Genomic DNA, 25,952 nt, shown 5'->3' on the forward strand with positions numbered 1-25,952 from the left:
TAGTAGCTGTTCCCTGAAATTAACATCTGATACTCTGCCTGTGCCCCATTATATGGAATATACCTTTTCATCTCTGCTTTTTAGAAGTCACTAACATCCTTTAAGGCTTAAGCTCAGGTCCCATTTCCTACACTAAACCTTTCCCCATTTCCTTTGTTAGTGCTTTCACCTTCCAATTACTTTATCTATATTTCTGTGTATATGGTATAACTACCTAGTACAATGTAAGCTCCTTGAAGGGAGGATCTGTTCATTGTTTGTTCATGAGAATATTTCACTATCTAGTGACTGTGTCCTGTTTTAATCATGTGATGTGACTGCAGACATGTAGATAGCAAGGAAGAAATATTGTAACCCTGTGAAATGGGGAGGCACAAACCACTTAGAAAAGTAACAATCAGATTGGAGTAGCCCTGATAATACATGTAAATATTTGGGGAAGGTCTTTGAATCTAACTATAAAATGCAATTAAAAAAAAAAGTTGTTACGACTTGCTATTTTCCTAAACATTGTCCCATGCTTTCTTTCTCATCCTGTTGCCTTTCATGTTCTTTTCCTGGTTTGGAATGCTGTGCAGTTCTCATCATTGCATATTGACATACTGAGTGTTCTTTAAAACCCAGATACTGTGTTATATCTTTACACAGCCTGCTGGAAGGGATTGTTTCTCCCTCTGAACCCTTATAATTTTGTGAGCACCTGAAATTGTACCAGTCTTAAATATCTGAACTAGATTGTAAGGTCCTTGAGGTCAGGGATCATGCCTTATGTAGAATTTGTTTCTGTCCTAGATCCAAATGTGTAATAAATTGTTTCTTTAAATTTTAATTTGAGTTTGTTGAATTTGAATCTCCATCAGTACCTTGTATCAGGCTAGAAGCTTAATATTTATTTAGTCAAATTCAATGAATAAATGGAACTGCAAATAGTAACAGTGACCACAGTTACAAACCAAAAAATGGTTTTCACGAAAACACGACTATTAAAATGTGTTTATCTTTTTAGTGACATCCCATATATTGATAACTATACTATGCTGTAAAAAGTGTCATTCTTGACAAAACGTAGTGTGCAAACCTAACAAAACTTTAGTAACCTGAACGGTCATATTCAGTTTTCACGATATGTTTATTATTTTAATACTAGTATAGTAGCATGTATTTATGATAACTAGAAATTTTATGTGCTTTTTCCTTGAACTAAAAACAGTAAAGCCTGAATTTTTTTTTTTCCAGCCAGAAGATCTTGCTCAGAAGCTCCCAAACCTTGTGGAATTGTAAGTGTTAACTTTCTTTAAAAATATATATATTGTAGTATAAATAGTCATAAGTTACTTTTAGTAATAGAATATATCACTTTAATTAATGATTTTTAATGACTTAGTGCTTTGATTTCTATTTCTGATAGACCTTAAAGTAAATGCTCTTTTCAAATGTATTTTCTTTGTTTAACCATAGACTCATGAAATTTGACTTTTGAAAGAATCTTGAGGTTTCCTATGGCTAGAGAAAGTAGGTATTATTTCTAGGGCAATGTATCTCTTAGACTTGTAGGAGTGCGAAACCTGCAGCCTCAAGGCCACATGTGGCCTTCTAGGTCCTTGTACAGCCTTTTGACCAAGTCCAAGCTTTATAGAACAAATCCTTTTATTAAAGGAGTTTGTTCTGTGAAGTTTGGATTCGGTCAAAGGGCTCCACTTGAGGACCTAGAGGGCCACATATGGCCTCAAGGCCACAAGTTCCCCACCCCTGTTTGGAGTATCCAGTACATTTTTGTTATATAACCTAAGTTGGGACCTTATTTTTTGCCCCTCTTAACCTACTCTACTATTATTGATGTTGATATCTTTTTTTCTCTCCTTTTCTCTAAAACCTGCAGAATTGAAGAGATGTTCTAGTTTCCCATGCATTGAGAAGATTAGGACCATCCAGAATGAATTCCCTCAGCTCTACCTCCATTTTTCAAAATTTCTCACCATCCTCACACCCCTTTCTTCTCCTTCTCTCTGGTTACAAAGAAGATAAGCTTATGTTCCACTAGGATACCTCTGTTGCTATCCTTGATTCCATTTTCCTCTGACTCCTCCAGAACCTAGCTCCAGCATATCTCTGTCATATATCTTCAATCACTGGCTCCTTCTCATCTGCCTATAAATATGTTCAAGGTTCTCAGTCTTCAAAAATGAAAAAAAACCAACCCTTCCTTTGACTTGCTAGTTCTTCTCTCTAACACATTTTTATCTTGCCCATTATTACTGAATTTCTCAAAAATAATATCTATATCCAATGCTTCCAAGTTCTCACTGTTAATTCTTAACCCTTTTCACACTGGCTTTTGTTCCTACATTGAATTAAAACATTTTTGTGATTACAATTAGAGATTTTGAGCTCGAAGTCACTTTAAATGTCATTTAATCCAAGAGTTCTCAACCTGGAACCTGTGAGTCCTACCTATTGTGTATTTCAGAGATGTGTTTGAACTTGAATGGTAAAAAAATGTAATTTTTATTTTCAGTAACCTTTATTGAAGGCAATTTAGCATTTCCCTCAATTTTTTAAAAGCGTTATTCTGAGAAAAGATTTATAGTCTTCACCAGACTGCCAAAAGATTCTAGGATACAAAAAAAAGTTTAAGAATCCCTGATTTAATTTGACCCCTTCACTCTATAGATGATATATTGAGAGGGCAAATGACTTGCCCATAGTCATACAGGTTACTATAAATAGCAGAGCTGGGATTCAGATGTAGGGCCTTTGGCTGTATCAGAGCCTTACTTCAATCTTACATCAACTGCCTGCTGAACATCTCCACATTTCAAACTCAGCATTTCTAAAAAAAAAAAGAAAGAACTAATTTCTTTACCCTCAAACCCATTCCTCCTAACACTCTGTTTCTATTAAATGTGCCACTGTCTTATCAGTAAAGTTGCCACATCTTGTAGATTCTGTCTCCACAGTATTTCTCATGTTAGTCACCTTCTCTCCACCTACATGGTCACATATTAAAAAAAAAAAAAGGAAATAGGTGGGGAGAAAGTTTGGCTCACTCACCCTGTTGTTCACTTTGTAAGTTTTAGAGCCTTTTGTCTTAGAAATCGGTGTCGGGCTTTCATGGCCTTGCCTGGACTCTGAAAAACTTTCACAGAGCCCAGGGCTTCATTCTTCTACATAGGTAGCCATTACCTCATAAGGGGCTTCATAGCAAAACAAAGAACAAAGGTGTCATTGAGTTTGTTCATGGACTGATTTTCTGAGTTAACTCTTAATCATCCTGATCTACTCTGCAGACTCAACATTATAATATAGTTATTAAAATTTGCTTAGGACTTTTTGTTTAGTACTTTCTAACTGGGGGTGTTTTACATCTTTAAGACTGACTAAAACTAATTACTGGGGGCTAGAATTAGCCCTAACACATAGTCATAGTGAGGAACGTTTCGTACATTAGGCTGGGGAGTTTGTATTTTATCCTATAGTCAATAGGGAGCTACTGAAGGCTTTTTGGGCGGGGGAATGACATAGTTAGATCTGTTTTGGCAGCTCTACGTAGAAAGGATTATAGAGGGAAGAGTGTAGATTTATTAGGAGGCTAATACAATACTCTGGTCAAGAAGTTATGAAGGCTGAAACTACTTCAGTGAATTTGTGAATGGAAAGGAGGAGATGGTTTTGAGAGATGTTAACAGAAGTAGAATCAACAAGAATTGGCAACTATTTGAGAATGGAGGACAAAGGAAGAGTCAAGGCTAACTCTAACATTGTGACCTTGGCACCTGGAAAGATGTTGATACACCCAATAGAAGTAGAGAAATTTGGAGAAGTGGGTTTGGGATGATAGTAGAATAATGAGTTCCATTTAAAACATATTCAATTTGAGATGTCACTTTAACTGTTGAGTTCCCTCCCATTCTTTAATGTCCAACTCAAATATTCCCTCTTCCTTGAAGCCTTCCCTGATTTCCTCTGGTTAGTAATGATTTCCTTTTAAATAAGCTTCCCACCACCAAAAAAACAAAAACACACACACACACACACACACACACACACACACACACGTACACCAAACCAACCCAACACAAAAGTGCTACACAATTGCTTAATACATTTAACATGCAATTTAAAAAATTAACTATCTTGATTTGTGTTTTATCCTCTTACTAGGATATAAGCTTCATGAAGGGAGTCACTATTTCCATTTCAGACTGACCTTGGGCAAGTCACTTAACTTATCTTTGCCTCAGCTTCCTCTTCTGTAAATGAGGGAATAGGACTAACTAGACTTTAAGGTCCCTTACAGCTCTGTATTGTGATCCAAGAAAGAACTTTCAGGGCTGGAACTGTTTCACTTCTTTTTTTTAATCTTCAGCTCCCAGCACAGTAACATTAGTAATTGCTTAATAAATATTTGTTAAAGAAGGTCAGGGACTGTCTGATCTAAATTTTTTGTCTACCTTGGTATCTAGCACAGAACTTCACACACAGTGTAAGCCTAATAAATGTTGAATGAATGAGTAAATTTGAGATATCCTGAAACTAATTGGCATTTTCCCCTGAAATATGGTATTCTGTTTCCTATGTCAGTTGATTTGGTTGCTTTTTTATAGTCACAATACTATATCTATAGCATTAACTTTTAATTTTGTAGATTTTAACAAATTTAATTCAACAAACAACCATAACACAAAATAGAATGTTTTTTGCTGAATTGAATTTGTTGGGATCTACAGTATTGAACAACACAACTTTATAATATTTTCCAAAATGATAATACTGAGATGGATAAATGTGACACCACTATAAAGCATTCTTATAATTACAGTTAAAAAAAAAAGCATAGATGTACTTAATAGATATGGAAGAAAGCAACATGAAATATAACGCAAAAACTTATTGACAGTCTAATAACATTGTTTTAGTTGACTACATCCACTTCTGTATCTGCCAGTTTGGGCATTTCATGTTGATTACATTCAGAAAACAGAATTGTGATACCGTTATTAATATAGAAGCTTTTCTTTATCTTTTTTTTCACTGATCGAAATGAGCTTCTCTGTTATTCTGTCTAGATTTCCCATTGCCCTTTTGGCTCCTGAATTCTATATAAACTCTTTGTGGGTTTAGTATGGGACCTTGAATTGTTCTTTCATGTGTGATTGAGGCAGACTACATTTTTAACTGGCATTTCTCCAGGCAAAGTTCATGGCTTCATAGTTCCAATTTCCTGGGCATCTCTAATCTCTGTCCCTGAAAAGATGGGAAAACTTCCTTAAATATGTTGCCATTTTTACCACCTGGGCTGCTTTTCCTGTTGATTATCAGTCCCTGTTGAGAACCCTGACTCAGAATCTCCTATAACTACTGAGAAAATTAGCACCTTGTGTATAGTCCCTAGGTAATTGGAAAACCCCTAGTTTTTCTATCTGCTGTTGAAGAATCAGGGGATACTGGTTTCAGATCTGGATCAGTTAGTGCCTTCCAAATGTTTGGAAATTTTCTACTTCTATGTAATGCTTATTATGGTTCTTTTCCATTGTCCAGCCCAACCTCAGGAATTCTTTGTTAGCTTTTAATTCAGCTTCAAATCTATGCTAAGCTGATTCAAACTGTCATTGCATTCCTTCTAATTGGAGACGCAGCAATGCTTAGTGTTTGGAGACTAACTGCACGTCAGGAAGACTGAGGTTTTTGACCCTGGACAAGTCAGTTAATCTTTTAATGCTCTTGGCAACTCTGACTGTAGTTATAGAAGAGGTACCAGTCTTCATGGGTAGAGGGAGTTTCTTCACTAGAAGATCCCTACATCAATGAAATCACAGGATAGGGTTATGAAAAAAAATACTGGAAATTTTTCTCTCTGTATTAATTTAATAGATCACTTTCTTGTGTCTACATATGTGTGTGTGTGTATAAAATATATATGAATATATGCATGCACACATGTATATCCATATGTATAAATAGCTTCCTAACCTCAGACTTTTCAGTTTTCAAATTTTGTTTCATATGTTCTATTTGTGTTTTTGTTTGTCTTTTTCTCTGTATTTGTTTTGTTTTGTTTTTTTTGGTTAGGCAGTGGGGTTAAATGACTTGGCCAGGGTCACACAGCTAGTAAGTGTTATATGTCTGAGGGCAGATTTGAACTCAGGTCCTCCTGACTCCAGAGCCGGTACTCTATCCACTGTGCCACCCAGCTGCCCACTTTTCTCTCTATTTGTATCTTTTGCAGATTGGCACACTCTTCTCTTTGTTGGGCTGAACTTTCATATCTAAATATTCAGTCCATGGTGCCCAAATTACACATTTTTTTAGTTTGTTTTTGCTTTTTGATGAGGCAGTCAGGGTTAAGTGACTTGCCCAGGGTCACACAGCTAGTAAATGTCGAAGTGTCTGAAGCAGGATTTGAACTCAGGTCCTCCAGACTCCAAAGCCAGAGCTGTATACACTGTACCACTTAGCTGCCCCCACGTTCTTTTTTAAAAAAAAAAATTCTTTTTATTTGTTAAATATTTCCCAATTACATGTAAAAAATTTTTAACAATCATTTTTTTTAAATTTCAGGTTCCAGATTCTCTCCTGCCCTCTCAGTTCTCCTCCCTTCTTGAGAATGCAAGCAGTTTTATTTCTATTATACATGTGAGGTCATGCAAAACATCTTTCCATATTAGCCATGTTGCAAAAGAGAACACAGATTAAAAATAAATTTTTTAAAAACCTGCTTCAGTCTGCAGTCAGAATTTATCAGTTTTCTCTCTGGAGGTAGACAGCATTTTTCATCACTTATAGTGCAGTAGTGTTCCATCACAATTGATAACACAACTTGTTCACCCATTTCCCAGTTGATGGATATCCCCTCAATTTCCAATTCTTTGCTACCACAAAAAGAGCTGCTATAAATATTTTTTGTACAAATAGGTCCTTTTTCCTTTTCTTTGATCTCTTTGGAATACAGACCTAGTAGTGGTATTGCTGGGTCAAAGGGCAGGCACAGTTTTATTGCCCTTTGGGCATAGTTCTAAATTGTTTTCCAGAATGGTTGGACCAGTTCACAACTCCACTAATAGTGCCTTTGTGTACCCATTTTTCCACATTCCCTCCAGAATTGTCATTTTCCTTTTCTGTCGTGTTAGTCAGTCTGATAGGTGTGACATGATATCTCAGAGTTGTTTTAATTTGCATTTCTCTAATCTGTAGTGATTTAGAGCATATTTTCATGTGACTATTGATAGCTTTGATTTCTTCTGAAAACTGCTAGGTTACACATTTAATCAATCAATAAACATTTATTAAATACATACTATGTGGCAGGCACTGTGCTAAATGCTGAGGATATAGAGACAAAAGAAAGTCCCTGCCCACAAGGAGCTTATAATCTAATGGGGGAGACAATATGAAAAAATACATATATACAAAGCAAGCTATATACTGGATAAATAGGAAATAATTAAAAGAGGGAAAGCATTAGAATTTGAAGAGGTTGGGATAGGCTTCCTGTAAAGGATGAGATTTTAGTTGGGACTTAGAGGAAGCAAGAGAAGTCAGTTGGTAGAGTTGAGAAGAGGTGGTATTCCAGGCTTCGGGGACATTCAGAAAAAATGCACAGAGCCAAGAGATGCAGTGTCCTGTTTATGGAATAACCAAGAAGCCAGAGCAGAGAGAATATGGTGGGGAGCAAGATATAAGAATCGAAAGGTAGGAGGGGGCTATATTATGAAGGACTTTGAATGCCAGAGGATTTGGAGGCATAGAGAGCTACTGGATTTTATTGAATAGGGGAGTGACATGGTCATACCTACATTTTACTTTGGTGGCTGAGTGGAGAATGAATTGAAGAAGGGGTAGTAGAGGCAGGCAGACCCTGTTGCAGTAGTCTGTTGCAGTCTGTTGCAGTAGTCCAGTAGTAAGGTGATGAAGATCTGCATTAGAGTGGTGGCAGTGCCAGAGAGAAGGGGGAGAATTCAAGAGATGTTGCAGAAGTGAAGTCAGCAGGCACTGGCAACAGCTTGGATATGGGGGAGTGTAAGAGATAGCGAGGAGTCAAGGATGACTCCTCTGTTGTGAGCCTGAGGAATTAGGAAGATGTTGTTGCCCTTTACTGTAATAGGGTAACAGGAATAGGGTGTGGGGGAAAGATAACGAGTTCTGTTTTGGATATGTTTAGTTTAAGATACCTACTGGACATCTAATTTGAAATATCTGAAAGTGGATGGAAATGTGAGATTGTTTTCCTTTGTTTCTAGATAAAATTCATTGTCTTGCCTGCTTTTTCACTGGGGTTTTCAGGTTGCTTTCCATCACTGCATAATATTTTATTCATTGTGTTTTCACATAAGTTTTTTATTCATTTTCCCCTATGATGAGTCTCACTGCTGGCTTATCTAAGAACTTCTAGCTTTTTAATTTAAAAAAGGGAGTAGGGTGATTTCTTCTTTTCTGACCTTACTTCTAAAGAGGCAAAATGGCATAATAGATAGAGAGCTGGAAAATCTAGGTTCAAGGCCCACACATACTGACTGTGTGACCTTGAGCAACCAACTTACCCTCTCAGTATCTGAAGTGACTTTCTAAAGACAATATGTTGCAGCAGTGGTGCTGATCTGCTTTGATGGAGGAAGTTTCTTATTGGAGTTCCTACGACAATGAAATTGCTTTTCCAAAAAAAAAATCCTTGTGGTTTTTTTTCTATTTATATTTAGTCTTTTTCCAGTCTTCTTGCTGCTTCCATCCATCTCTTCTAATCAGTCCATTGAATAAGGCTTTGGAGCTATTTGTGCTCCTCTCCCTTCCACTCTATCTTATGTTTTCTTCTGTCCACGTCATAAGGGCCATACAGCTTTCGTGACATTCTTGAGTTGGGAGTTGAGGAGGAAGAAGGAAGGAAGCAAGCATTTATTAAACACCTACTGTGTGCCAGGCACTGTGCTAACTGCTTAACAAATGTCTCATTTGATCCTCACAATAACCCTGGAAGGTAGTTGCCATTATATTATCACCATTTTATAGGTGAGGAGACTGAGACAGACAGTAACTTTCCCAGGGTCACACACCTAGTAAGTGACTGCGTCCAGATTTGAACTTTGGTCTTCCTTACTCCAGATCCAGCTCTCTGTCCACTGTGCCACCTAGTTTTACTGTGGCTCCATGCTGGGTGGAAGCTCTAGGGAGAAAACACCATAATTGATTTTGCATTTTTCCTTTGTCACCTCTGCTTTTCAAGGCCTTTCTCACCTCCTCCATACATGACCACTCTTTTGGCTGAACAAATTCATTGTCCTCTCTCCGTTGAGAGGTCTAATGGGGAATTGTGAGGAGTGGGGAACAGAGTAGAAGCTACCACAGCCAGAGTCTATCAGGTTGTTCAGGCTGGTCTTGGAATGAACAATGGCAGATGGTTAGGGTAAGTGGGTTTTTCATATAGCTCAGCCCTCTGCTGATATTTGAGAAGGCTTTACATTGTATGGAGACATTTCTCTCTTCTTCTTGGTATAATTTTTAATTACTACATATTTGGAGCATTTCATATGGTTTTGAAGTTATAGGATGAGAGAGTTATTTTGAGAACTACTTTCTCTGGTATCTTGTTTGTCAGATCAGTGTTCTGTTTTTATAGGATTTTTAAAATTTCTTATTAGCCATGATGTATACTAATGTTTGATTAAAAGAAGAGCTAAAATAACAACTCTTTCTCTGAAACATTGGAAATGTTTCTTCAGCTTATAATTCTCATAATTCAAAAGTCTTAATGATACCTTTTCAAATGAGTGATCACACTAATGATCTAATATATTTAAAATGTACCTTTTATTTCATTTATTATGTTTTATCTGTCTTAACTCATAATTCATCAACAAGTGTTTATTAAACATTTACAATGAGCCAAACTGGGGATACAACAAAAAGCAAAATAACAGTACCAACCCTCTAGGAACATATATCACAATAGTGGAGATAAAATGTAAATTACTAGGATATAAAAGAAATGTGCAGAGTAAATGAAGATAATCTGAAAGAGGAAGGCATTAACAACTATGAGAGTTGGGAAAGACCTTTTGCAGAAGGTGGGACTTGAGTTGAGTCTTAAAAGAATTTAGGGAAATTAAGAAATAGAGGTAAGGGGGCAGAGCATTTCAGGCATGGAACATAACAAGCATAAAGGTGTACAGAGATGGAAGATAGATTGTTTTGTGCCGTGAACTGCAAATGGGCCAGTGTAGCTAGAATGTGGAATGCATGGAGAAGAATAATGTCTAAGAAGGCTGGGAAAATAAGGTGAGGTCATATTATCGTATGAACACAATTATAAAGCACTGTTCGCTCAAATGAAGACAAATGTGAATAATTAGAGAAATATTCATTATAGGTCGAGCAAATGTAATAAAAATGACCACACCAACTAAATTAATTTACTTATTCAGTGTCATATACCAATCAAACTACTAAAGAATTACTTTATAGAGCTAGAGAAAATTACAAAATTCATCTAGAGAAATAAAAGGTCAAAAATATGTAGGGAATTAATGAAAAAGAATAAGAAGGAAGGGAGCCTATCAGTACCAAATCTCAAACTATACTACAAAACTGTATTTGTCAAAACAATTTGGTACTGAGAAAAAGAGAGATTAATCAGTGGAACAGATTAGTATACAATATAAAGAATCAAATAAGCACAATAACCTAGTGTTTGATAAATCTAAATACCCCAGCTTTGGGGTCAAAAACTCACTATTTGACAAAAACTGTTGGGAAAACTGGAAAGTAGTGTGCTTGAAACTAGCAATTGACCAAGATCTTATACTGTAGACCAAGATAAGTTCAAAATAGGTACTTGATAAAGGGTGATATCATAAACTAATTATTGGAACATGAAGGAAATTACCTGTCAGATCTGTGAATAGGAGAAGAGTTCATGCTGAGACAAGAAATAGAGAGGCTCATGGGAAGTAGAATGGATAACTTTGATTATGTGAAATTTAAAAGTTTTTCCATAAATAAAACCAATGCAAAATGAAAAGAAAAGCAGGAAACTAGGGGGAAATTTTTGCAGCAAGTTTTTTTGATAAAGGTCTCATTTCTCTCTTTTTTTTTTTAACTATGTTTTGATCTGTATTCAGATTCCATCAGTTCTTTCTATGGAGATGCATAACATTTTTCATAAGTTCTTTGGAATTGTCATGGATCATTGTATTGCTGAGAATAGTCAAGTCATTCACAATGGATCATTATACAATATTGCTGTTACTGTGTACAATATTTTCCTGGTTCTGCTGAGTTTATGTAAGTCTTTCCAGGTTTTTCTGAAAGTGTCCTGTTCATCATTTCTTACAGAACAGTAGCACTCCATCATAATCATATACTACAATTTGTTCAGCCATTCCTCTGTTGATGGACATCCCCTCAATTTCCAATTCTTTTTTTTATTAATTTATTTTGATTTATCAACAGTCACTTCCGTGAGCTTTTGAGCTTTAAATTTTTCTCCCTCTTCCTCTCCTCCCTTCCCAAGATAGCATGCAATCTGATATAGGAGACATATATATGTGTGTGTGTATATATATATATATATATATATATTCCTATTAAACATATTTTCACATTAGTCATGTTGTAAGGAAGAATTAGAACCAGTAGGAGGAACCACAAGAAAGAGGAAACAAAACAAAACAGAAGAAAAAATAGCAAATATGCTTTGATCTACATTCAAGCTCCATAGTTCTTTCTTTGGATGTGGATATAAAAGTCTCATTTCTAAACTGTATAGGGAGCCGAGTCAAATTTACAAGAATTAAAGCCATTCCCCAACTGATAAATGGTCAAAGGATATGAAATAGGCAGTTTTCAGAAGAAACCACAGCTACCAATAGCCATATTTAAAAATGCTCTAAATCATTAATAACTAGAGAAATACAAATGAAAACATCTCTGAGTTACAACCTTATAACCATCAGATTGGTTAAGATGACAAAAAAGGAAAATGACAAATACTGGAGGAAATTTTGGAAAATAGTGAAAAACTAATGAGCTATCAGTAGAGCTGTGAACTAGTTCATTCATTCTGGGAAGCAATCTGTAACTATACCCAAAAAGCTATTAAACTGTGCATACCCTTGGATCCATTGATACCATTACTAGGTCTGTACTTCAAGGAGATTGAAAACAGAGGAAGCAGACCTATATGTGTGAAAATACTTATAGCAGCTCTTTTTGTGGTGGCAAAGAATTGGTACCTGAGGGGATGTCTATCAACTGGAAACAAGTTACGGGATAGGAATATGATGAAATACTATGTAAGAAATGAGAAATGGGATGGTTTCAGAAAAACCTGGGAAGAACTGATACAAAGTGAAGTGAGCAGAACCAGGAGAACAATTATACAGTAATAACAATGTTGTAAATATAATCAACTCTGAAAGACTTAGGAACTCTGATCAACACAATGATTAACCACAGTTCCAGAAGACTTATGGTGAAATATGCTATCTGCCTCCAAATAGAAAGCTGATGAACTGAGTACAGATTATAGTGCATTTTTTCTCTTTATTTCTTTTTCTTGCTTTTTTTTTCTTAACATGGCTAATGTGTAACTATATATATATATATATATATACACACACACATGCACACACACATACACACACACACACACACATATATATGTGTATATATATATATATATATATATATATATATATATATATATATATGTAATGAGTTTGATTTTTCTTGCCTTCTCAGTGAGTGGGAGAAGGGAGAGGGAAAGAATGAATTCGGAATTAAAAATATATAAGAAAAAAATGAATTTATAATTGAAAAAAAGAAGAGACCAGGTTATAAAGAGCTTTAAATGCCAGATAGGACTTTATATTTGATCCTAGAGGTGATAGGAGTCTCTAGAGCTCCTTGAGCAGAGAGCTAATGTGTTCATAATAACCCTTTAGAAAAATTACATTGGCAGCTGAGTAGAGGGAGGATAGATTGGAATGATAAGAGATTTAAGGCAGAGAGATCAAGCAGAAGACTATTGTAATAATCCAGGTGAGAGATAGTAGTCTAAGTAAGAGTTGTGTGAGTGGAGAAAAGATGACTATAAGACATGGTGTATCAAGGAATCCTTAAGAACTTAAGATTCTCAAACATTGAGAATACCAAGAATACCAGCCTGGGTGACTGGTAGGATGGTGAAGTTTTCATTGGTAATAGGATAGTTTGGAAAAGGGGGAGAGGAGCTAATGAGTTATGTTTATAACATGTTGAGTTTGAAATGCCTATGAGACATCCAGTTCAAGACATCTAAGAAGCAGTTATAGATTTCATGAATGTAGCTCAGAAGAGAGATTATAGGCTAGAAATAGAGATGTGATTCCTCTGCTTCAAAATAGTAATGGAAACCATGGGAGCTGATAAAATCTCTAAGAGTGATAGTATAGAGTAAGTAAAAGGAGAAATGGGCCTAGGATAGATAGAGCCTTGGTGGTTACCCATGATTAGAGAGTATAACATAAATGAAGAGCCAGTGAAGGAGGCTGAGAAATGATCAGATAGGTAGCAGGAGAACCAAGAGTGTCCCTGAAACCAGAAGAGCAAAGAGTATCCATAAAGAGATGATCTACAGTATCACATGTTGCAGGGAGGTCAAGAAGACTGTTAGGTTTGGCAGTGAAGAGATCATTGGTAACTTGGAAGTGGGAAGCTTCAGTTGAATAATAAGTTAGGAAACTACATTGGTGAGGGTTTAGAAATGAGTGAGAGAAAATGAAGTGGAGGCACCAATTGTAATGATTTTCTTAAGTTTAGCAATGAAGGTGAGGGGAGATATGGAAAAATACCTAGTGGGAATTGTGTAATCAAGTGAAGATTTTTTTGAGAATGGGAGTGCTGTTATTTGTAGGCATCAAGGAAGGAAGCATTAGATTAGGAGATAAGCATTAGATAAGGAGAAGATGAGAGATAATAGGGATAATAGTGGGGCAATTTGCTTTGGAGTCAGAAAGGGATGAGATCAGAAAGGAGGAAATAGTAAAAGAAGATGTGGAGACAGGAAGAGGGGAGAAGAGGGAGCTCTCAATGAATGGCCTCAATTCTTTTTTTTTTTTTTGGCCTCAATTCTTTCAATGAAGTATAAGGAAGGTTTGGCATTGAGGCTGTGGGAAAGGGGCAGTGGCATAGGATGTTTGAGGAAAGAAGTTTGGAACAGCCATTGTGGAGAATGGAAAAGCAGATCTGTTAGGGAGGAATAGAATGTTTACCCAGCTGCAGTGAGAGCCCACATGAGATCGTAGAACATAAATCTGTACATTTCACAACTTCCTCCAGCTCTATTTGGAGGAAGCAAATAGGAGAAAAGTTGGTAGGTTGGTGGGAGTAATCCAGGATAGAAGTGGTCAAGATGTGATCAGTGATAAGACAGTGGAATCTGGGATGGAAGATAGTGTAGAGTTGAGTTAGTTAATCAAGGTGTTAGAGCTAGGGGAGGACGAATAGTGTAGTCAGTGTTGGGATGAATGCCTAGGAAAGAACTGAGAGGTAGAGGGAATGGAAGTCATCATTAGGATGAAGAACAGGATTAGAGGGTTGTAAGACATAGGGAAAGTTGGAATGATTTTAAAAAACAGGGAACAAATAAAGGAATTATGGAACTCATAAATAAAGACATTAAACTTGTGGGTGATGGCAAGGTCATGTAACCTCTATTTGTAGCTGAAGTTGAATGGAGAAAATATGGATATTTTGAGATACATACTTTTAGATAGGCCTTGAGTAAACAAAATAGACATGAAAATAGCCAACAATTTTGTTGCCGGCATAAAACTGCTCTTATGCTCCCCATTTTTCAGTTGGGTGTCTTGGCTTTTGTGCTAATGAAACATTGCTGTATATGTGCATTTCACTTACTTGTGTTTTGTCTTTTGGCACAAAGAATGTCCAGTTTTACTTGATAAGAGGCAGGAAATCCTGCCTAGAATTAATGTTTGGAGTGTTATAAAAGGTGGAAAATGTTGAGCACACACCAAAAAAAGTACATGCTAGAAATATACCTTTGTTTAAGTTATTTTGGAACTAGAAACTTGGCAGTCCAGTATGATTTTATTAATTAACTGGACAATGGTTTCCTAAAAGTTCGGTTTTTCTTTCCCTTAAATTGTTAGGCGTGACAGGCATTATTTGGGAAAAAAATAAATGCATTTGGAAAGAGGCATTTTCACATAGTGAATGTGGCGTTGGGTTTTCAGGTAAGGCCTGGGCTCAAATTTGCCACTGTCGCTGAACTACGTGCTCCAGCATAATTCAATTTAGGCTGTGCTTCAAGCAGTACGCTAGGACTTAACACAAATTCCTGTCTACATTTTTGCTTGTTAGTCCCCATATGGGCACTTTTCTCCTTTATCTCCAAAGGAAATCAAAATTCTTTTAGTATTTGTGAAAATTAAGAAGAAATCACAGTAATATAGTTAGACTGAAAATAGATGTATTTTCTAGTAGCTGCTGGGAAGATATAAATTATTATTGATCTGTTTAAAAAAAATAGTAGAAACAAAACCATGTAAATGTTGACTACATAGTTTACCAAAATTAGTTTATGTTTTAAATTAATGCTGTAGATATTCTATCTTATATTAATTTATAATTATCAGTTATTAAATAGCCTTGTAAGAAAGGTTACATGATGTTCAAATGATTGTAGTTGTGTTTATTCACCACCAGAGTGTACTAAAGATGCTTAGCTGTAAAATTGTTCCTGTGCTTAGAGCTGCCTGGATTTGTCAACATATTTAAATTTTAGAAAATAAGGATTTAGTTCCTTGTTTATTAAAGCTTATTTCAGACAGAGAAAATTATATTCTAGAGTGGCTTAATATTTCTGAGGGTGCTGTAAATCAGACACAAATTTTACTTTTTTCATTTTTGATTCACATCTTGCAACTGCTTAGACATACTGGACATCCTTGAACAATGTATTCTGTGATTACTCTATGATTCCATCACAAATTAAAAGGTATATATTAAATTTTTGTAGTTTTATGCATAGGTGTGTCCCTAAAAATTTTATGTAAATCCAGTTTTTGTAAACTGACCATTTTTTGTGAGTAAGGGAACTAAACCATTTGATGAATTCTGGTATAAAATGAAGAATCACTCCTTCCTTCCCCCTCAATTTATCCATTCTGTAAGTTCCTCATTTTCATAAAAGATCTTTGGTATACTCATAGATTAAAGATTTGCTATTAGAGCAAGTAATTGTTGTGTTTGTGAATGATTTTTAATGTGATCAGCAATAGCTACAACTTACTAGAAAAATTTGGGTTCTTGGTACCATAGTCTGAATGGAATGTGAAAATACATTCAATGGTAGATTCTATGTTTTATCGTAGTTGGTTATGATCTGATAAGGCTCATATAATAAGACTCCTGATCTCTGCCTATTTAATAAACTTCTAAATAAATATTTTGCTAATTGATGATCTAACAAAACACTGGAGAGAACCAGCTATAATTTTGCTTTCTCTTTTTGCCTAGGTACCTTCATTCAAATAATATAGTTGTTGTACCTGAAGGTAAGTTCCTTTGCAGTTTTGTACTATATACAAACTAGCATTGATTTTGCTTTGTAAAGTAGTTTTTGTTGTTGTTTTCAGAAGAAGCTTGCTGCCAGAACCCGCAAAGAAGTTTACTGTAGCTTTTCTTAATACACTTTTTTTCATTCTCATGTGAACTAAGTTTATTACCTTTCTATTAAAATTTCAAATATACCTAAGTGCTGTGATTTTCCTAATTACATGAGAAGAAAAAACGAAATAGCATTTTTATTAGTAAACCTTGATCCTGAGTCCCAGTCTCCCCCAATGCCAATTATTACTTAATACTTTGGTTATATTTGGTAGTTTTTAACCTTGAAGTTTCCTCATTTGTTTTAGACTTTATGTAATTTAGTCCAAATTAAATCCCAAGTACAAATAAAAGCAGTATCTCAGAAAAAAATGACCTTTTGTGTCTTGTTGTGTCTGAATTTTTACATTTCTAATTTTTATTTCTTCTCTTTGGGTATATTTTGAGTTTGTGAGTGTTCACTTCTGTAATATTCTATTATACTTATGCTTTACTATCTCACAATCAACTCAGACATGGATATTAATACTAAAATATTTTTGATAGAATAATCCCATCAAGATCTGAACGTGGTTGAAATTCATTTTTTTATTGGTTTTGTATCATTTAAGCCATTGGTTCCCTTGTAAAGCTCCAGTGTCTGGATCTGAGTGACAATGCCTTGGAAATAGTCTGCCCAGAGATTGGTCGTCTAAGATCCTTACGTCACCTTCGATTAGCTAATAACCAACTAAAATTCTTACCTCCAGGTGAGTCACAGTCTAAGACTATAGGGTTAGACTCTTATAAATCCAGTTTTGCTCATGTATTTACACACTTACACAGTTGTCCTTTTTATTTGAAGATAAAGCTTCTAAAGAGGATTGCTAAGGAATATGGCTGACATGACCAATAGCACTTTTTTTCCTGAAAACACATAGAGGTGGTTTGATATGAAACTACAAGCAGTATTCATGCAGTTTTATATTTTGTTTCTCTTCGTTTTAGGTGCACTATTCTTAGAAAATCTTTGTGTAGAAAAAAGCTACGCCATTCATTCCTGACTTTACTTGTTTGTGGCTTTGCAAAAATTATTTATCACAACTTTAATAAGATAGAAAAAGGTGGCATTTTCTTCCATTTAACATGTTGAGAAATTGATTAAGTTAAAAAATAGCGCCAGGTATTTGTGTATATGTACCCCACATACACACACATACATATGCATATATATATATATATGTATGTGTATATGTAGGTGCTTAATAAATATTTGCTTAATTGTGTTGAGCTGTTTGCTCATATGGACCTAATCAAATTCATATCAAGAGCTTGTGGTAAAAATAAAAATAAAAATTGGAGTTAATAGTGATGTTTACTGAGCATTTGATTAAGTCATGTTACATCTCTATAAAGCACTAAAATCCAATATTATTTGTAGAAATATTACTTTGTAATATTTTCAAACACCTTCAAAAGGTGATTCAAATTCATGACTATAAAAGTTGTCCAGACATTTTAAGAAAACGGATAGCCTTTGTCTAAATATAAAATCTTGTTATAATAGCTATAGTATCATTTTAATAATAAATCCCTTTTAAAGAAATTAATTTCAGACCCTTACTTGATTGCCTATTAAAAAATCAATACAATAAATAAAAGTCTACCACAAAATAGGAATTTGGACAGTCCTTTCATATTTAGCATAAAATTTAATGATAACTAAATTTTATCATATCTGGTATCTAGGAATGCAGTAAAGTGCATTTGTTTTTAAATATTATGGAAAAAGTCAGTATTTTAAACCTTTAAAGGAGATGTTCATAACAATTAATGTGAAATTTAGCCAAGATAGCAATTTATAGGATTAGAATGCATGTAATACTGTTTTTAGAGGTTAGAGGTGCAACTCTAAGATCTTTAACTTTTTATTAATAATAAATTCTTATTTAAATAAATTGGTTTGCTTAAGACATTTTCCCTTGCCTTCTAAATATACATCTATATTGTTCTCTATCTCCTACCCCCTTTTTTGCTTATTTCCAAAAAGGGACATGCAGAATAGAATATATTATTTGATGTTTCTGTGCTAAACCATGTTTTTGGAGGCTTTTATTCCTGTATGTTAAATTATTTTGACTGTATTTTTTCCATCAAATGCTATTTTTAAAATGATATATTAAAAAGTACACTGTCTGTTTTAGAAATTTTTTCTTTTGATTTATTCAACCACAGTGTTGGAATTTGAACTTTGGCTTCATAAAGGATTTGTGTTTACTTAGAATTTTAAGTATATTTGACACTTAAGTTAAAAATAATAAGGTAACTAGTCTTATGAATAAGTCCTTTTAACACATTCTCAGCATGCTAGTCTTTTTTTTCTCTTATTTTGTTAAGCAACCCTGAAATGACAACAGGATGACACTCAGTTTTAAATTATGCTTAGGTCCTCTTCTACTCTCAGCCTACCCACTGTTTCTTGGTCCTCTCATTAGTTACTATGGGTTCAATTTTCATCTATGTATAGGTGACTCCAAAATCAGTCTGTCCATTCCTATTGTTCTTGTAAGCTTCCATCCTTTTTTGCCAAGACCTACTGCACATCATTACCTCCATGTACTATTGCTATCTCAAATTCAGCATATCCAAAATGAAGCAATCTCCTAAACCCATCTTTCCTCCAAACTAACCTATTTCTGTTGAAGATACCAAGATCTTCTAGTCACCCAGATTCACAAACCTGAAAGTCATCCTTCACTCTTCTCATCAACCCACAGATCCAATCATTTGCTAAGCTTTGCCAATTCTACTTGCTTAACATCTTTCATATTTATTCCCTTCTTGCCATTCACTTGGCCAGGACTCTTATTCAGGCTTTTATCACCACTTGTATAGAACTGTTGTCTCCAAACTTTTTTGATTTCTCACTCATTGGTAAAAAATTTTTGAGCTCATATGTATAAGTTTATTTATAAATTATGTATGTATTACATTATAACAGTACTCACATGCTTTATAAAACTTAGGCAAGAAAATGGAAATTTTAAAAGGATGAGATAAAAATAAAATGATATGTGGTCCTAAAGTCAGTCAGGTAGCACTGGTGCTTATTGAGTAGGGTAGTGACTTGGTTAAACCTGTGTTTTAAGAAAATCATTTTTGTACCTCTGTAGATAATGAATTGAAAAGCAGTGAGACTTAAAACAGGGAAACCAAATATGAGGCTATTGCAGTAGTTCAGAACGGAAATAATAAGGTCTTGAACTGAGGTGATGGCAGTATAAATAAAGAAAAAGCAACGGAGGAGTGATATGAGGTATGGTGTGAGGAAGAGTGAGAAATCACGGATGATACTGAGATTTTGAACCGTAGTGACTGGAAGGATGATGATACTCTTGACAGTAGTAGTGTAGCTTGGAAGAAAGGTAAATTTTGTGGGAATGATAATGTAATTAGATCTGTAAACTCTCACAACCCATCTATTTTCCTGTAGTACTCCTACAGTCTCACCCAAAATGAAAATGCTCCCCCCTTAAAAATCACTCTGTTTTTTTGGCAAGTGACTTGCCCAGGGTCACACAGCTAGTAAGTGTCAAGTGTTTGGTCTGAGGTCACATTTGAACTCAGGTCCTCCTGACTTCAGGGCCAGTGCTCTATCCACTGCACCACCTAGCTGCCCCTAAAATAACTCTTAATCACAGTCACTGCCCCAGAGTCATGCTGAGCTGAGAACCTGGGAGATTGAGAGCTTGCGCAGGGAGAAAAGGGTTAGAGGGGGAGAAGTCGGTGTGCTTGTATTGATGACAAGTCTTATAATTGGCTACTGTGGCAAAGATTGGTTGTAGCCCATCTTTCCACTTTCTTGATTAGTTAACCATAAGCCCCTTGGTGTCTGGCCATTGCTTCCCAGGTCATGGCTACTCATCACACACTACTTTCTAGCTAACCTGGCTTACTAGCTCTTTTCCGAAATAAGCATTCCATTCCTTATCTCTGTAACCTTACATGGATAGTTACCTTTCTCTCCCCCCAGCTTGGAATGTGATTCCACTTTATCTTTGTGTCTTAGAGTCTCTAGCTTTTATAAAGTTTATTACCTTCTATAAGAAGTCTTTCCTGATCTCTCCAGTTATTAGTGCTTTATCCCTGCTGAAATGACCTTCTGTTTATCTCCATAAATATTGTGTCCCCTCAATAGAATGTAAGCACCTTGAAATCAAGAAATGTTTTGGGATTTCCCCCCATGCCTAGCATTCTGCTTTGTATCATAGTAGGCTCTTAATAAATGCTTGTTCAATTGAACTGAATTATATAATAAGATAAATGTATATTGAGGTCATAGAATTTTAATCAGCTTTCTGAAATCTTAGACTCGATAGAAAAAAATTAATAGACAATATACTCTACTCAACTATTTTTTATTTTTTAAAAATATGAAAGAAGAAATGGTGGTATTAGTGATACTTTGAGTGTAAATGCAATCATTGTACTTCATATAATTAGGTAGAGTATATTTCCTGTAATAGATTAAGTTTCAAATGGAAGATGTAAATTTTATATTGCATTTTGACCAAATCATCATGATGGATTTAAAACTAAGGGATGGTTCTAGGCATAGAGATGACATATAAAAGAAAGTACAATTAGTGAGAATGAGAGAAATAAATAAAAATGCTCAAATGGTGTTTTATTTGACTAAAGTGAAGAAACAGATTAATTTCAATTTGTTGTATATGACATTTTTAAGAAATGAAGTGACATATAAAAGTCAAATTTTTACATAATATATTTATAGAGGGAAGAACATTACATTGATAATAAAATTTCAATCTTCATATTTCAATTTTCCTGTTTCTAATGTAGTGCTATATCACTTAACAGAGTGTTTAAAATTAATTTCAAATTTCATTGCCAGCCCATATATTTGCAGACTGGTAGATAACTTTGTTCCTCTCAGGTTTTGTCTTAGCTGTATAATTAAATGAGGGCATAAATAATTAAGCTTAGAGAATATAAGTTTTTTCGTCATTGCTTGACATTATTTTGCATTTTGAATCACTTAAAAATTCTAGGATTATTAATGGTGATGTTCATAGGATATGGAAGGATCTAAAGATATCACATGGCTCGTTAGTGACTAAGTAATAGAATCATAGAATTTTTGAGACCATCTAGTCCAACCTTCTCACTTTCCAAAGGAAGAAATTGAGATCCAGGGAGGTTGAGGTGCCTCTTTGCGTTTTTCTTTGCTCCATCTGATTATTCTATTTATTTAAATAAATTTTCTCTCTCTTATATCTCGTCTTTGCATCTTTTTAGTTAATTGGATTTCTCTTAACTATCTTTTGTAATGTCTTAAGAGTCAAACTTAGGTTCCAGTCTTTATTCTGTTACTTCCTAGCTATATGACTGTGAGTCACTTAACTTCTCAAGACTCAGTTTTCTCACCAGTAAAATTGAGATAATAATCTTTGTATTATCTATTTTACAGACTTTGAGTAGAATAAGTACTTTGTAAACTTCAAAGTGCTATAGAAATGTAAGGTCACAATTATATGACTTTATTGCTTCATTTTAACAAACTTTGTCAAGTTGTTTCAGTTGTGTCCAATTCTTTATGACCCCATTTGGGGTTGGGGTTTTCTTGGCAAAGTACCTGGAGTGGTTTGTCATTTTTTTCTCTAGCTCATTTTACAGATGAGGAATTGAAGCAAATGGGGTTAGATGATTTGCCCAGGGTCCCACAGCTAGTAAGTGTCAGGCCAGATTTGAACGCAGGAAGATGAAAATGAATCTTTATGACTCCAGGCCTGGCATTCTATCCATTTGGCCACCTAGCTGCCCTTTCAGCAAATATTAAGGAAGCATTATTGTCTAAGACACTGCTAACTAGCAATAAAAGGTAAGGTCACCCTGGCAGTAAGGAACAGAGCTTGGAGTTCAATTCCAGGTTTCCTGATTTTAAGTCCAGAATTTGTTACACTGCAGTCTTGTGGCTTTCTAATGCTGTGATTCCAGTGGACAGCCAAGGTTGGCAAATACCCTTAAAATGCTGGTGTTGTTCTCCATTGTTGCCAAAGACATGCAGAAAAGCATCTCAATGGGAGATTCAGGTGTTTGTAGAGAGCAAATCAGATAATTGAGTATCTTAAGTTTGTATCTTTTGTGGATCAGTCAAAAAAATTGGGAATATTTAGCCTAAAAAGTGAAGACTTGGGGAGACTTGTTGATTATCTTCAAGTATCTAATTACTCTAGCATTTGAGTAAAGAATCAGAAAGGAGAGGTAGGAGACCATTGCTACAGTCCTTATGAAGTGACAATAGCCTGAATGAGAATGGTTGTGCCATTGTAAGTAAAAAGGAAAGGGGTTTTAGAAATGATATTTATCCTCTTTTTAAAGAGTGGCACAGAGTTAATTTAATTATCTTGAATTTCTTACACAACTTGGGTTTATATATTATTGTTACTGAAAGGAATTCCAATATTATATTTTAATGTCTCAGTCTGGCAACTTAGTAGTTTGTATTTATTAATGGCTATTTGTTAGCTCTTCTCTGTGTTTTTGTGCCGTTATTCACTACATTTTATGCCTTAATTCAGTACATTTATTTGTGTTGTTTTCCAGAAACTATCTTCCCCAGAAGAATAGACTATATTCATGTTTTGATCACTGATATAAATCATTTGATAGAGAGCATAGTTTAAAACCAAAGGCTTTTGAGTATTAGAATGAATGTGTAGTTCTCAAAAATAAATGTTGTCCACACATAAAAGATACTTATTTTTGTTCTTTAATTTATTATTTGTATATACATGTTGATTATAAGTAAGTTATAGCATCTTGTAGGACTTTATTTAAAATAAGATTGTTTACTCAGCCAATAATGTTGTAGTTAAGTATTGTTTTAGTGAGTGAAAGCTTATTGGGTTGGCCTAATGTTATGTAATGAGGAATAATTAAAATAAATTTTGATATGGTTATATTACTTAACCACAATTAGAAAATATTGGCATTGATGTCCTGTAATTTAATTATTTTCCATACTCTTGCAAAATGCTTGATACTAGTTGAAAATAAAGGATTCTTATACTTGTAATAAGACTTTATATTATAGTTTGCTTCAATTGTTAATATGCATTTGAAAATCAGTAAAGAAAACTGATATATTAAAACCTTAGTTAAAAAAAAAACAGAAAAGGAAAAAACCCTACAGGTATTGTAAAAGGTCCTTGATTCCTTAGATTAAATATGTTAGATGTCAACTGTCACTCCTTAGACATTGTGGCCATTCAGATTTACAGGAAACATTTATTTTTGTTGGGGTTTTTCTTAGAAAATTTTTGTTATAAGAGATGACTTTGGGAAAGGAAAGGAGTTACACTGGGAAATGTAGGTGATGCAAAAATAAAAGTATACTAATAAAATTTTATTTTAAAAAGAAACCATTTGCTTACATATGCCATCTTCTCCCCCTTAACAGTGAGCTCTAGGACTCTATGTTGATTGGTACCCCCCAGAAAAAATCCTAAAAGAACCAAAGAAAATCCTTCCATATTTTGGGGAGATGGAAGATGTATGGAAATATTTGGGCAAGAATTTCATAGGATAAAAAAAAATAGGGGCAGTTTATCTATACCCACAGAGAAAATATCCACACCAATGGGATAACAGATCCATTAAAATTAATAATTTGAAGGAGAGCATTCTGAAGTTTGGCCCTCAGTAATTCTTTATACCCTCAGTAATCCATTATGCAAGCTCTTACTACTTGTGGGTAAATGTTTTTGTTTAGTTCAGCTTCTGGTGTCTTGCCCTATTACTTTGGTTCACGTGCTTGATCTGTAGGAGATTGGAATACAGGGCTTCCTGACATAGCAGCCATCATCAACAAAGAGACTAGCCAACTGGCTTTGGCCCAGCCATACTAGGAGGAGAGCAAATGAATGACTTCATAAAAGATATTAAAAATATGACACCTACTTTACCCTTCTTTCTTCTCTACAGTCAAATTTTTGGGGAAAATGTTTGTACCCAATGCTCTTATTTTCTCTCCAACCCTTTGTAATAAGAATTCCATGTACCTGTTGGACTCCTCCACAGTCTCCTTTATTGGATCTTCAAGGCACTTCCACTAACTGTGGATATTTCCCAGTGCTCTTCTCTGGGCCCTCTTTTCTTCTCTTCTCTTCTGTCTCTATACTGTTTTTCTTATCAGTTCTTTCTTATCAGCACCCATGGAATCATCTCAATGCTGATGGTTCTTAGATTAGATCTGCTTATCCATTCCTAACCTCTCCCTTAACATCCAGTTTAGCATCCCTGGCTGCCTATTGGACATTTTTTGAACTGTATGTCTTAAAGTCAAGATGTCCCAAACTGTAGTCATTTTGTTTTCCCCTAAACCCTTCCATCTTCTTGACTTTCCAACTATTATCAATATTGCCATCTTCCAAATTACCCAACTTTACAACCTAGGTGTGTCATCCTCTACTCCTCCCTCCCTATATCAAATACGTTGGCAATGTCTACTGATTCTACCTTCCCAGTATCTCTCATATATATACCTTTTTCTCTGACACTGCTACCATCTTGTGTAAGCATTCATTACTTCACAGCTGAACTATTGTAGTTGCTTTCTGGTTCATCTCCCTGCTTCAGATCTCTTCCTGTTCTAGTCCATCCTCTACTCAGTGGTCAAATCAATATTCCTAAAGTACAAGTCTTACCATCCCACACTCCTTCCCTCCCCATTCAGTAAACTCCACTAATTTCCTATCGCCTCCAAGATAAAATTTTAAATCCTCTGCTGTTCAAAACCGTTGTAGCTTTCCCCCCTCCTATATTTTGAGTCTCCTTACACTCTGTATGCTCTGTGATCTAGTGACAACAGACTTCTTTTTTTTTCCTCTCACAGGACACTCAGTCTCCAGACTGGGTATTTTCACTGAGTGCTTTCCCTTCTTATTTCTGTCTCCCAGCTTCCCTGACTTCAAGTCCTAGCTAAAATCCCTCCTTTTACAAGAAGCCTTTCCTGATCCCCTTTAATGCTAGCATCTTTCTTCTGTTATCGTCAGTTTAAACTATATATGTCTTGTATGTTCATAACTGTTTTCATGTTGTTTAATAGACTGAGCTTCCTGAGAGCAGAGGCTGTCTTTTTTTCTTTTCTTTTCTTTGTATCTCTCACACTTAGCACAATTTCTGGCACATGGATGAAGCTGAATAAATGCTTATTGATTAACTGACTGTAATATGACTTCCATCTTTATTGTTACACAGCCCAGGGGTGTAATAGAGCCAGTTTGAACAAGCTAAACTGATTATTAAATTTTTATTCTGAGCATTTACACTGTTAAATTTTCGGTATGAGA

The 25,952-nt window shown here is 35.1% G+C and overlaps 1 protein-coding gene across 1 annotated transcript in view; it reads left to right on the forward strand.

Moving 5' to 3' along the window:
- Positions 1-25,952, forward strand: part of LRRC28 (leucine rich repeat containing 28) — a 188,392-nt gene that overhangs the window by 28,671 nt on the left and 133,769 nt on the right. Inside the window, exons 3-5 of the mRNA XM_020964020.2 lie at positions 1,237-1,277; positions 16,510-16,547; positions 17,211-17,348. Coding sequence (XP_020819679.1) covers positions 1,237-1,277; positions 16,510-16,547; positions 17,211-17,348 — 217 coding nt within the window. The remainder of the gene's footprint in view (positions 1-1,236; positions 1,278-16,509; positions 16,548-17,210; positions 17,349-25,952) is intronic.

The sequence above is a fragment of the Phascolarctos cinereus genome, unplaced genomic scaffold (assembly GCF_003287225.1).
Source record: "Phascolarctos cinereus isolate Bilbo 61053 unplaced genomic scaffold, phaCin_HiC Scaffold_3;HRSCAF=262, whole genome shotgun sequence".
Classification (NCBI taxonomy): domain Eukaryota; kingdom Metazoa; phylum Chordata; class Mammalia; order Diprotodontia; family Phascolarctidae; genus Phascolarctos; species Phascolarctos cinereus.